General features: G+C 23.9%; 1 protein-coding gene across 1 annotated transcript in view; it reads left to right on the top strand.

The window, feature by feature from the left end:
- Positions 1-12586: 12586 nt before the first annotated feature.
- LOC126901276 (phospholipase A1-like) overlaps positions 12587-14546 on the top strand; it is a 6369-nt gene continuing 4409 nt past the window's right edge. Inside the window, exons 1-3 of the mRNA XM_050677662.1 lie at positions 12587-12700; positions 12885-13284; positions 13411-13629. Of these exons, the coding sequence (XP_050533619.1) occupies positions 12894-13284; positions 13411-13629 (610 nt within the window). The 5' untranslated portion in view covers positions 12587-12700; positions 12885-12893. The remainder of the gene's footprint in view (positions 12701-12884; positions 13285-13410; positions 13630-14546) is intronic.

Below are 14546 nucleotides of genomic sequence, written 5' to 3'. Positions count from 1 at the left end.
GGGGGGGGGCACATAAGCAAGTGCCCCCCTCTAACTACGCCATAGATAACTAGATTATAAAATAATCTATTTAAAATTAAGACTGGTAGACAACAGGTTTTGACCCATTATTTTATTGTTATAAATATTTAAAATATAGAGTAGAGGAGAATAGTGTTATGTTATTTTTATCATTTTAAAAGTTGTTATTGGCCAGTCATTTTCCTATTGAGATAATTTCTTATTTTATTAGCTAGTTAACATTGCAATACGAAATTTTGAATATCAATTTCATACTAAATTTTACTTTTATATTATGTATTGTATGAAACTAGTAATCATGAAATTTTTTATGAAATAGGAATTTATAATGCTTTTGGAATAATTCATGAAATCCTTTTATAAATTAAACAAGCTATCTACCGATTTGTATCGAAGCGTATTTTATGATAGTGATTTTAATCACTGTCAGATATTATCTATACTTAACTATGCCACGTCTCCACTGTATTGGGTTTTTTATTGGTAGTAATACTTTATGAAAATATTAACTAGCAAAAGAAGTCAATAGTCCTAGAGTGCCGATTCAATTATATAATTATAATGTTCAGTTATATTGTTCTATTTATTGATAATTTCTTTAAATAATAATTCCTACGAAGGACTAACCAATCGTCTTAAAGTATCCATGGTTAAGAAACCTTTTCTTGGGAAAAGCCGCTATGAACGTTAATGAGTCGCAATGGTATTAAAAAAATTATCAATCAAATCAAATTACCTAAGATATGTGTCATAGACGTTTATTTTTAGACATTAAGAGTTAATAATATGATTCTGTAATTTACTTAGACAATAAAAGTACTTTTTATAAAATACTTTTTTGACGAATAAATAACTTGAACCTTAATTTGTTTAAATAATCAAAAACCAAAGATAATTAGACCAATATTGTTTTTAATATTGTAAACAATGAAGAAAACACACACGTGTGTTATCGTTGAAAATTAAAAAATACTTTTGTATTTTCATTTACTCTAAAGAATGGAATGCTTCTCAAGGAAGATCTGACTCAACATTATTTTTTCAATAAACAAACAAAATGTACGTTCATACATCTGTATCATCATCGTAATTCAAAAATATTATAATAATATAGAGAACATAAAATATTCTCATAATATAAAAATATAATTATATAAAAATATTATAAATTTATATATTGCTATAAGGTTATCAGAATAGTCGAATAATAACATTGAACTTACAATGTTTTAACAATAATAGTAAAATATTAAGTATGAAATATTTACTATAATATTAACAAAGATTGATGTAAGATTAATATATTAACTTAATTTATAATATTTATGGGAAACATCGAAAATATGCAACGCAACTTTTAATATAAAACCAAATTAGCAAAGGGGTGAATCTTCGTTCTAGTTTCGATTTTGTAAGTTATTTAGACTCCTATTACAAACGTCTAAATTCATCACTAAACTTTTTCATAATTTTCATATGTAATGTCTTTGTTCTTTTAATGAATTCACTTAATTAATATACTATTTTAATATACTATTTTTAATTACATGGATTATATAAATCCATGTAATATGTCGTTACTATAATACGTTACGGTAATTTTTTTAGATATTATTATATATTACTAAAATATTATGGTAACATTGCCAGAATATTATTATAATATATTGATATAACAATAAAAAAAAACATTAGCACAGTGGGGTCGCGGCACAGTATGGACTTGATATAGTAGGGAAAAGTATAGAAGATATCTGACAGTGATTAAAATCACTATTATAAAAACTGCTTCGATGCAAATCTGTAGATAACACTAGTTTACAATAAAATTGACCTATGACTTAAGATAATCATTTTTTATGTAAAATCGTCCACTGAGTTAGAAAATGAAGTCCAAAATACAAAAAGTAGAACACTTTTTCAGTTATTGCGAAATTAGCATTTTTCGTGTGCCGCGAAAAAGAGATTTTTATAAATTTTAAATCTTTAATTGCAATTAACCGATTTTAATTTTTTTTACGTAAAATTAAACAATATTGAATTACCTATAACTTTTATCCTAAACAATTTTTTAACTGTCTTTTTCTCGTTTGCTATCTAAGAATTTAGCTCTGAATTTTTATCATTTTTTCAAAATGTCAGAAAAAATTCAGAGTTTTACGTAAAATACACCAATCAAAAATAAATTTATCAACGATATACTCAATAGACATTATACTCTAATACATAACAAAGAAAATTATATATTATTTTGTAATATTGATACAAAAATTAAGTAGTTATACGCGATTGAAAAATAAAACAAATTTCCTAATATCAGAGATTTTTAATTCAATGTTTTAATTATGTAAAATATAGAAAAAAATATTGAAAAATTATTCACAATATTACTTTTCAAAACAAAATTTCGATTTTTTTAATAACTTAAGGTTATTTCATATAGTTTTATTGGGATATTTTTAAATTGAGTTAATTTTACAGTTTGGTGGGGTTGTGGTAAATTTTCGTATTTAAAAAAAATGATAATTCTCTAAAAATATAAAGTAATTTTCTATAGAATTAAGAAAATTAAAATTATTTTAGTATGGATTTAGAAAATAATTTTAAATATAGTAAATTTAATATATAATTAAAAAAATAAATAATAAAGTTTTACAAAAAAGAAAACAATTATAATTTTCGCTATGATATTTTTTGTAATTAGTTGTATGATAATCAAAGAATAATTTTTATTTAACTGAATTTAGGACGCATTAGTCTTAATATTTCTTTTATATGTTTCATTGCTTTCTCTTATAAGAAACAAACAATATAAAAACAATATTGTTAAATTAATAATATGTTAAAGATAAGGAAAATGACATATTCAATTTAATTTTTTAATCCTTTAAAGTTGATTTTTGTGAATGTTTATAATAAAAAAAAATTTATTTATTTTACCATAACTTTTAGCTCAACTTGCAAGTTTGAAATTGACATCATTAAATAGAAAATTTTGTGAGAATTAAAAACATTGTATCATTAAGATTAATATGCAGCTAAGAAGTTTTATAATTACTATTTATAGTAAATTTATCATAGTAGCTCAATATTTGTTTGCATTTTTATCGCTATAGATAACTTAAATATAAGTAATAGTAATCATTTCTAATTAACTTTTGGTGTTTAAAAAGATTCTACAATGAAAATATTTAGAACTTAATTAATTTTAATGATTTACTTTAACTAAAAGAACCAATCAAAACAAAGTTGTTAAAAAGATTTACTCAATTGAGCGTATTATAAAATTTGATTATAATTGTAAAAATCCATTGTTAATTCATAAAAAACTAACAATCATTTTTATTAGAAATGATTTATATAGCATCATTTTACCAAAAAATTTGGAATATTATAGTCTAGTAGTAGCACACACAAATAGAGTAAAAAAATTATTTTGTAATTATTAATTACATTAATTACATTTTATATTACATAAGCTTACAAGTTTTATGATTTATAATTTATAAATAAATAAAGGGAAATGTTGTTATTTAAAAAAAAATATATCGAATTTATAAAGAAATGATAGAATTATAAAGTTAAAAATGTAAAATATAAAATCAAGAATTTTCACATAAAAATAGCTTTTGGTAACTATTTTCACCGTGATGACAAAGTCCGAAATTTTTTTTTTCATAATAAATCATATTCTATTATCTTTAATTTAAGATATATATAAAAGTGTCAGAGTTTCCGGAACACTTTCAAAAGTTAAATTGAAAAAGTACTACTTTCTATATGCATTTTTTAGATTTGAACCCCCCCTGTATTAAGGAAAATAGTCTGATTTAAAAAAAAAGTATGTCGAATGAAAGATGTATATAAATACAACTTCACATGAAAAAAGTGTAAGATAATAGTTATGAACAAATAACAAATGTCAAAAATCTGTTTGTTTTAGCTTCCATGCGAAGCTAAAAAACTATTGGTTTTACTATGATGTGTTTTTTTTTAGCTTCGATGCGAAGCTGAGAAGGTATTGGTTTTACTATGATGTGTTTTTTTTTTTTGTGTATCATACCACTTTTTCTCAGCTCACACTGAACGGATTTCTTTCAACGATACGTCAAAAGATCACAAATCGTATCTAGTCGAAGACATTACCCTTCAAAATTGAAAAAATTTCCCTCGTTCCCCGTAAATGGGGGAAACCTCCAAAAAAATGACAAATTTAAAAATCGCTAATATTCGAAAATTTTTTCAAATTTTTTTACTAAAAACTGCCGTAACTTTTTCAAAAATAAACATATCAATATAATTTTTTTTTATATAGATGCTTGATATCTTTACCTATTATTTGGTATATTTTTTTTGTAAATCTGACACTTAACCTGCCCACAGGGGTGGAATTAAAATGACNTTGACTTTTTTTCTGCCCACAGGGGGGGATTTAAAATCACAACTTTTTCACAAAAAATTAACTTTTTCAACTTAACTTTTGAAAATGTTCCGGAAGGTCTGACACTTTTATATATATCTTAAATTAAAGCTAATGTAATGTACTTTAATTTGAAAAAAAAAAATTTGACCTCTGGACTTGTCTTCATGGTGAAAACTGTTACCAAATGCTATTTTTGTGTGAAAATTTTCGATTTTATAATTTAAATTTTTTACTTTAAAGTGCTATAACTTATTAAAAATTTTATGGATCCACACAATTTTTTTATGAGAAATAATATTTTTTAATAAACCCTTTTTCATTCGACATACTTTATCTTAATCGAGATATTAATAAGGAACCAGCAGATCAAGTAGCTTTTGGAATAAAACACCAATTTTTTTAAAATTAAACACTATCTTAGATTTGCATCGAAGCGTTTTTTATGATAGTGATTTTAATCACTGTCAGATATCATTATACTTGATCCAACTATGCCACGTCTCCACTGTGCCACGATCCCCCTGTGCTGCGTTTTTTATTTATTAATGTAATGTTAAGTTATAACCCTTAGTTGAAATTAACTAAACTTATAGTTGGGCGCTACTTATCGTAACTCAAAACCTAATAAAATAAAGAAAAGTGTGTGTGTTGGAAAGGTGTAAAAGTGAGAGTTGGGTTAAATTCGGCCTGTGATTCGGGGGTCATAAAATAACAAAAATATAGGCTCTTATTGATTTAAAAATCTTACCCGATAATTTCTTGGTACTTATAATGTTCATCTACATTTTAAGTAATAGTATTAATCAATGATTGATAAATAAAATAACACAATTCGATTTAGCTCACAACTTTAATACGTACAAAACTTGGACAATGATGATTACAATTTTTACGTATTGATATCGATTGTTCTATTAGAACAAGCCAGACTGAGAGGGATTGCTTTATCTTTAATATTATTTTGTATTACCAAACAACGATCATTGTCTCATTTTTACAATGTTATTGTTTATTGATAAGTAAGCATAAAATATATAATGTATTGGAGATAAATAGTATGCAAATCATTTAGACATTTTATATAAAATTAACATGGTTTTTATACTAAATAAGTTAAACATAATATATATAATAACAAACATAATATTAAAACAAAATGATGTTGAAAATCCGACCATGCTAAGTAATTATCTTAGAAAAACGTTGTTTTCTTTGTTGTATTATATACTAAAGGTCTTAAAGAATTATATTTATAAAAATAATAAAAGAAGACCGAAGTATAAAACCTAGACGAAGTGCAAGACCCAAATACTATTTGTACTAGGAAAAAGAAACAACCAAGTACAATGTACATGGCACAAGTGCTTTACAATATAGGAGAGGAAATAAAGTATACCATGTTTACTCAATTTTACCTATAAGTTAAAGCATATATAATGAACGAACAAACTCTTGACATACAATTGAAAGTTGAACAATGACAACCAAGTACTAGGCAAAAGTTCATGTATTACCCACTGGAGTCAACTGATGATTAGGTCCATTGGGTTTAAGTAGTTAATAATTAAATACATAATTGCAGTTTTAGTTAATTGTTAAATCATTAGTCATCATTTGTAGATGTGCTATTTGAATTTATTCTACTCTATTTTATTTCTATTAATTTTTATATTGTTTTACTTAATATAATGTACACCATGTAATTATTTTCAACATTGACAATTCATACCCCATATTCCCTCGATGAAAACGACCATGACTTTAGTAATACTTATGTAATTTTATGATACATTTTTTAAATTATTTTTATGTGATATAATATTTACATATCTAAATTATTTATTTTTTGTATAATCCACCATTTATTATTATACCATTTATCATTCTAGTTCATATTATATAAAGATGTTTAAAATTTTGATTATATTCTTTAAAATAAAATTTTATAAAATATTAAAAGTGCAAATAATATTTAGAACACAATTAATTGTATATTTTTTATCATACAATTAATAAATTTAATTAATACTATGATATCAATTTTTTTTATGTTAACTTATAAAAGCGAATATTATTTATTTTTAACAGAAACTATTTTATATATATTTATTAGAAATCATTAAATAAATAAATAATCAGATTATATTTTTCAAATTAACTAAAAAATATTTTGAATTTATTATTAAAACAATAAAGTTTGAATAAATAAAGGTTTAAAGGTTTTGAAACAATAAAGGTTGAGATCATATAAATAGGTCACATTCATCATCTATATTAAAAACAGAAAATAATGAAAAATTAATTTTTTTTTGTTTAATTTTATCAAAATCTGGTATTTAAAGTTATACTGGTATAAGATAACTCGTCAAATTATCAAACAGTAAATAATTTATTTAACTTCAAAATTACATAACAGATGATGAATTAGTTAATTAATAAATGATGAAATAATATTTAATATCTGCATGTGAAATGATAAATTTAATTTACTCTTAAATTTCAACACTTTTAGCGATATCAAATTGGAAAAATCTACTAGAAAGATTTTGAATTCAAGAAATCAAAAATATCCTGAAACTGAACGGAATTTCATTGGTCATTTTATGTATATGTATTTAAAACATAAATGTTTTGAATTCTTTTAAGTTATTCATTTACAACTTTGATGATAGAGAGTTAAAATTTCAATATTACAGATGAGTTTATTTAGAGGGAGTGTTCATTAATTAGACTGAAAATGTTCTATTTAATACTTGGAGATCTTGGTCAAAACCAAGAATTAGAAGCTACCACACAACCGTGTGCCATAGATACCAGCGAGTGAGAGATTATATAATACAGCTAAATTACTGTTTTATGTCAACAAAAAAGTAGAGTTATATCTTAAAATTTCAGTAAATGTAAGTAATATATAATGCACAATACGTCTAACATGAATCCTAGTACAGTGGTTAGTAGGTATATCAAAGTGAGAAGGAGTGGTTGGCTATGATGACAATTGGCGATAGACGAATCGTTGAATAAAATAAGTTAAGTTATTAACCATATCAATAAGACAAAAGTAATAGTATTGAAAACTATGTCTATAACGGCCACTCAAACACAACTGCCCTTTGTTAGTTCGACATCAGTAGCTCTGAGCTACAGACGAGTAGAATTATCACATTAGCATCTCCCTCTATGCTAATTAATATGTATTACGAATAAAGTAAATGCAAATGAAACATGTGTAATATAAGTGGTAAGAACATAATAATAAGGGTTCTTACATAACCTATAAATTTATTTAGGTGGATAGATCTAACGACTTTTAATTTGACTTTAAACATTCCCTCTTTTAATTAAGCTTCAGTGATCAACAAAAATATTTATCTGGCGTTTTTTATACAAGCTGACTTAGCAACCAACAATCGAATGTTCAATTTATATATATTAGATAAAGTTTACGAGTTTTACACAAGAAAATGTATAAAGACGCACTAGTCATTACTATAATAGAAATTATGTAATATATTTGTACATTTAAATTTTATAAAATATACATTGTATTTTTACATTTAATTATTAAGTATTTGAACTGAATAACTGATTTTTTTTTTTTAGAAAATATTCTCTAGCCTATAAAAACTTGTTTGAATTTTCAAAAAAAAAAACGTATACTTCTACTATATACTGTATAGCAGAGTATAGCTGAGATAATGTCTATTAATAATAAAAGTCATAATCCTCGCCTTGACCAAGGTTATATTTTACAACTTTTTGAAATAATTTATAAGTATTGGCGATGGAATTCCTCAACGTAATAGTGTTATTATCTATCTATTATGAAAAGTGTAAACACGTCGCTAAACTCTGTATAATTCATCATTACTCTTCAAAATCAAATTTATCCGTTCACTATGAAGCTCTGTAAAGTTGTTAAATACATTTACACGAAGGTTTCAGATATAGTTGCCATAATTCAGAGCAACAACGCGCGATTGGCTTTCTATGATAGACGACAGATTTTTTTTGGAAAAAATCATTATTTAAAGAAAATATGTGGATGTAATATTAGTAATAAATCTCACTGTATAAGAAAATATAATTGTATTTCAAGTAATTTCCTAAAATTCTCGGTAATTTTAATCTCTATTGAGACCTGCGAAACATATTTAAAAATGATTTTATATGTTTTGAGAGATTGTTAAAATTTAATATAAAATTTAGAATTTATATGTGCATTTTGATTAATTAATTGATGGCAAAGCGCACATCTCACATTACGATTCATAAGCAGTTATATGTGGGTATAATTGTTATTTTCATAGATATAATACCTAAGTTAGATTTTATCGGGTCATCCTATAAAATTGTCCGAACATTTTTTTAGCATAAGCATCAAAGTAAATTATATAATTTTAAAATTTAATGATTTTACAGTATTATATTAAATAAATTCAAATATTTTTGATACAAAGTGATCTGTTTATTATAACTCACTCAATTACCTAAAAATAAAAACAATTTCGTGAATATTTCATTAAATTCCTCGATTTGTCAATTTTTAATTACTCTTTTGATTAAACCCTTATGCCTAAAGTGTCAACTCTATTTTTTTAATGAAAACATATTTATTTAAATGCCTGTTACAATAGAAAATGATCTAATTAAGATGATCGCTGATCGAAGAAAACTTTTGGACAAGTATTTCGTAAGTTATTATTATTTTAAAATATAGATTAAGATTGAGACTCAAGTTTTAACTATTTTTTTGTAATTAATATTTTTATACCTATGCAGGAATTGAAGCGACGCTGAGATATTTATTTATACTAAAGTAATTCACAGTTATTTCTAATTGACTTTAATGATAATTAATAAATGGAAGTAGTAAAATAGATGCTTTTAAATTAAAATCACCAAACTTTCTGAAAGTTCTTTAAATTTTACCGTATTACAGATTTAGTATAACATTATTATTTTTAATTTATAAAACAATGTATACAAATCAATAATGGCGCATTGACTGAATAAGTGATTGGGGGTATAATCATAATGTAATAAAATTAAATTTGGCTGGTTATTGATATATCACTCAAAAATATTACTAAATCTGAATACTACTCAACTATTCAAGTAAAAATGAGTGATATAGAAAATAATATAGTCAGTTTATTTTAATTAATTAATTAAATATAAATTTTTTAAATCTATCTGGAATTAATTATTCATATCAAAAATTAACTATGATAATATCTTTAACTACACTGAAATAAATGATCCAAATATTTCAATATGTCAGTACAAAATTTTTAATATACACGTTCATTTTACATACGAGTATTGTAATTTTGACATAAAATATAAAAAAATTCGTACACTTATATTTATATATATACAGGGTGGCCCACCACTCACTGACAACTTAAATAACTTTTGATCCAGTTAATATTTTTAGTTGATTTTTTTTTTAAATATTAGTTAGACGTTAGGTCTATAGCTATATCTCAATAATTAATTTTTTTACATTTTATTAAAAATATTAATTATTTTTAAATTTTAAATAAAATGTAAAAAAAAAATCTAAGATAGCTATTTTGTAGAGTAGAATTTAAGAAAAATTTTAGTAAAAAAATATCTTATTAATATTCAGTAGTAAATATTCTGTAGCGTTTTGAAGTTTGTGAAAATTTGAATTTTCATGTACTATTTTACGGTATTAAACATTGAAATACGTATTGAGAAAAGGACAGAAGAAAACGCTATCTTTTCAATATACTTTTGAATGAGAGTGATAAGTAATAATTGCCTTATCTAATTTCTTATCATGGTATTTATGCCAAGTTTGTAATGTATACACACTATCATCATATGTATACACAGTAATCATGAAAAGATAGCGTTTTCTTCTGTCCTTTTCTCAATACGTATTTCAATGTTTAATACCGTAAAATAGTACATGAAAATTCAAATTTTCACAAACTTCAAAACGCTACAGAATATTTACTACTGAATATTAATAAGATATTTTTTTACTAAAATTTTTCTTAAATTCTACTCTACAAAATAGCTATCTTAGATTTTTTTTTTACATTTTATTTAAAATTTAAAAATAATTAATATTTTTAATAAAATGTAAAAAAATTAATTATTGAGATATAGCTATAGACCTAACGTCTAACTAATATTTAAAAAAAAAATCAACTAAAAATATTAACTGGATCAAAAGTTATTTAAGTTGTCAGTGAGTGGTGGGCCACCCTGTATATTGATTATAACATTTTGATCACTATTTATCCAAATTATTCTCTACGCTGTAATTGTAAAAACTTCCAATACATATATATGATAATTCAGACATTTTTACTTTAAAAGTGTATAAAATTTGTAGCAATTTATGTTTTTTATTTGTATCTTTCGATTATTCTCGATTATTTAAGTTTATTTATTAAGTTTATTGCTTGCAGATAGTGAAGCTTGACAAAAGTATCTTAAAATCATTTATATATATTTTTTAAAGTATATAAATATTATAGCTAAATAAACTATTTTTATCAGGCCTCTTTATAAAAGTAATTTCAATGGAGATCTTCATTGTATATTGTATAATCTGTACAGGTATGCTACATAAATAAATATTCAAATTTACCACACAGGGTTTCCTACATTAAGATATCAAATTACCAGCTAATGCAACAAAATTTAATTAATGTATAAATTTTGAAGTAACTCTTACGCGCAGGTCTTCTATCATAATTAGCCAATTGAATTTAAATCTTCGGCTTCCTAGATAATATTAGAGATCACTAAACTACCCTACTATAACAATAAAAGGCCATTGTTTTTCCTAATAAAACCAGTCATTTGGGTTTTTTAAAAATATTCAAAATCTGTTATTCTCTCCTTATGATTGTCTTTTATAGTCAATTTTTGAATTTAAATAACAGTTAATCTTATTCTTCATTCTTTTGTTTGATTTTAGAATATTTTTTTATTAATTAAAATATTTTGCAATTCAAATAATACTTAGAAATTTTTATTTGGCAAATTTTAATATAAATTTATTTGTTCATTAATAATATTTTTATTTTTTTATCGTAGAAATAAAAGTAAATTACAATTTTTAAAAATGTTTACAAATGACTTGTCTTTACGAAAAATTAGAGTAACGTACCATCACAAAATGAACTTCCTTACTTAAGGTACATGCCTAATATGTACCAAGGTGTTCTAGCACAGATCGTCTCTACACATATAAAAGACCATTCAACATAATGAGGTATTCTAAAAATCTTTGTACTGCTTATTTGAATGTAAATATACCTGCTAAGGTATGAATTTGTTATGATCCCCATTTAAAAGAAATAAATGTCTACTTAAGCTATATGAATCTAATTGTAGAGAGAAATCGAAAAATATGATCTTCATGATATTAAAAATTAAGCATAAGCTAAGGATAAGTATAAAGTCCAATTAATGAATATTCAAACGTTAACACAAGGACATGCTAAGTGTTTATTGTAATAACGATTAGATAAATATTTATAAAAAACTTTTTAACATTCAAATAATTTTGAGTTTGAAATTTTTTTATAATAAGTTATGCATCATTTAGACTACTTTAAGACATTAGTCTAAATTTATGTTTATTATTATATATTGTTTACTAGTATAAAAAAAAACTATGTTACAAGATCCTGATGATGCCTCATAATATCAATTGTGCTAAAAAATGTAAATAAAATTATAAGTACTCGATCAATATCCATCTTTCAATAGAAAAAAGTATTATCTTTAACTCTGTTAGTTTATAATTAATTTAATACATTTTTAATGTATGTAATGAAAAAAAAAATTCATTAATTTATTTATGTTTGGTGTTAGAATATTAAATTTAATAAATTCATTATTTCTTTATTATTTATTAATTAAACAGAAATTGTGTAATTGAAAAAATACAAAGTTGATAAGATATTGTAGTATATAGGCTTTACAAAATAAATTATGTAAAGGTCAATTAACAACTATCTTGATGATTTTAACTTTAATTAAGCATTAAAACAATGAATATAATAAAAAAATAATAATCTTAAAAATTGACTTGTTTTTAACAATTACTCAGCATGAAATTTATGGTATAAAATTTCGTTTGTAGTTTACAACCACTTTAGACGGAATAAGTTTGCTATAAAATACTTAGTTCTAGAGTAATATCTTTAATTGTTTTTCATCGACATTATTACAAGCTGGTACATACAAATTATTTTATAATAAGTAAGAGTAACTGTCATCAATTAATTATAACATACCTACGTGATAGTTAAAATTAAATGAACTAATAATTAGTCAATTTCTTTCAATTCAATTGTGTAATGTAATCAGAATTTTACGTTTCGACTCTTTAAGTTAGACTAAATGTTCAAAAATGTATAATTATTTTTTATAATTTTTTTTTTAGATTTTTACAATGTTGTTAATCAAATGTTTTTTCCTCGTTTTACAATGTACGATTTTATTTCACATATGGGGAATGACTGAAGCTGCCGAAGATGTTCCTATTGAAATCATATATATGCCAAATCCAACTTTATTGGAAACTATATATGATACTATTTACAGTACATTCATACTTAAACCTATGGATGTCATTTTTATTGCTTATAAAGCTGAAAATCCTACTGCATCATTGGATGCAAAAACTGTAAAATATGACCACATGAAAAAGGTTGCATTTTACACTCATGGATTTCAAACACCACTATTAGATGATTCAGTATCCATGAAAGATGCTATATTCGAAGGAACTAATGATTATGATTGCGTTATTTTAGTTGACTGGAGAAATGGAACTTTTGCGAGTAAATAGTTTAAGATATTTATATTATATTTCAGATTTTTTTTTTAATTATTAAGTTTATTATTATTAAAACACGGCTAAAATTTTAAATCATGATACAAATAAGTTGTTGAATTTATAATCATAGATGATTCATATTTGTCTTTGGTAAATAATTACAAAACGGCGGCAATCGAAAATGTTCCAACTGTCGGTGAATATTTAGCAGAATTCATCGACAACCATATTACTAATAAATTTACTTACGTGCATTTGTTGGGACATAGTCTTGGTGCACAAATATCTGGAATTGCAGCTAGAACTGTGACTAAAAATAATCCTAGCAGAGTATTAAACAGAATATCAGGTAAGCAGATTTCATATTTATGTATAACTTAATTAATTTACTATAATAACTTTTCAATAAGATATTTAATTCTCATAAAATTATATACTTAAAATTATTTTCCAACATTGATTTGTTGTCAAATCTACTTTAAGTTCATTGTTTATTAGACGATAGATAAAATTAAAAAAACCCAGCACAGGGAAGTCGCGGAACAATGGTGATGGGGCATAGTTAGATCAAGTATAATGATATCTGACAGTTATTAAAATCACTATCAAAAAAAAATGCTTCGATGCAAATCTTTAGATAGTGTTAAATTTTAAAAAATTGGTGGACTATTCCAAAAGCTACATTATCTGCTAGTTCATTATTAATATCCTGATTAAGATAAAGTATGTCGAATGAAAGAGGGATTATTAAAATACCCAGCACAGGGGGGTCGCGGCACAGTGGTGACGTGGCATAGATGGATCAAGTATAATGATATCTGACAGTGATTAAAATCACTATCAAAAAAAAACGCTTCGATGCAAATCTTTAGATACTGTTTAATTTTAAAAAATTGGTGGACTATTCCAAAAGCTACATTATCTGCTAGTTCATTATTAATATCCTAATTAAGATGAAGTATGTAGAATGAAAAAGGGATTATTAAAAAATATTATTTCTCATAAAAAAATAATGTTGATCCATACACTTTTCNCATAAAAAAATTGTGTTGATTCATACATTTTTCAATAAGTTATAGCATTATAAAGTTAAAAATGTAAAAAATAAAATCCAGATTTTTCACACAAAAATAGCATTTGGTAGCCATTTTCACCGTGAAGATAAAATAAAGTCCGAAATTTTTTTTTCGCATAATAAAGTAAATTACATTAGCTTTAATTTAATATATATATAAAAGTGTCAGACTTTCCGGAACACTTTCAAAA

This window comes from Daktulosphaira vitifoliae, unplaced genomic scaffold (genome assembly GCF_025091365.1).
Source record: "Daktulosphaira vitifoliae isolate Bord-2020 unplaced genomic scaffold, ASM2509136v1 Scaffold_3, whole genome shotgun sequence".
NCBI lineage: Eukaryota > Metazoa > Arthropoda > Insecta > Hemiptera > Phylloxeridae > Daktulosphaira > Daktulosphaira vitifoliae.
This window is presented reverse-complemented; position numbering and strand designations above follow the sequence as displayed.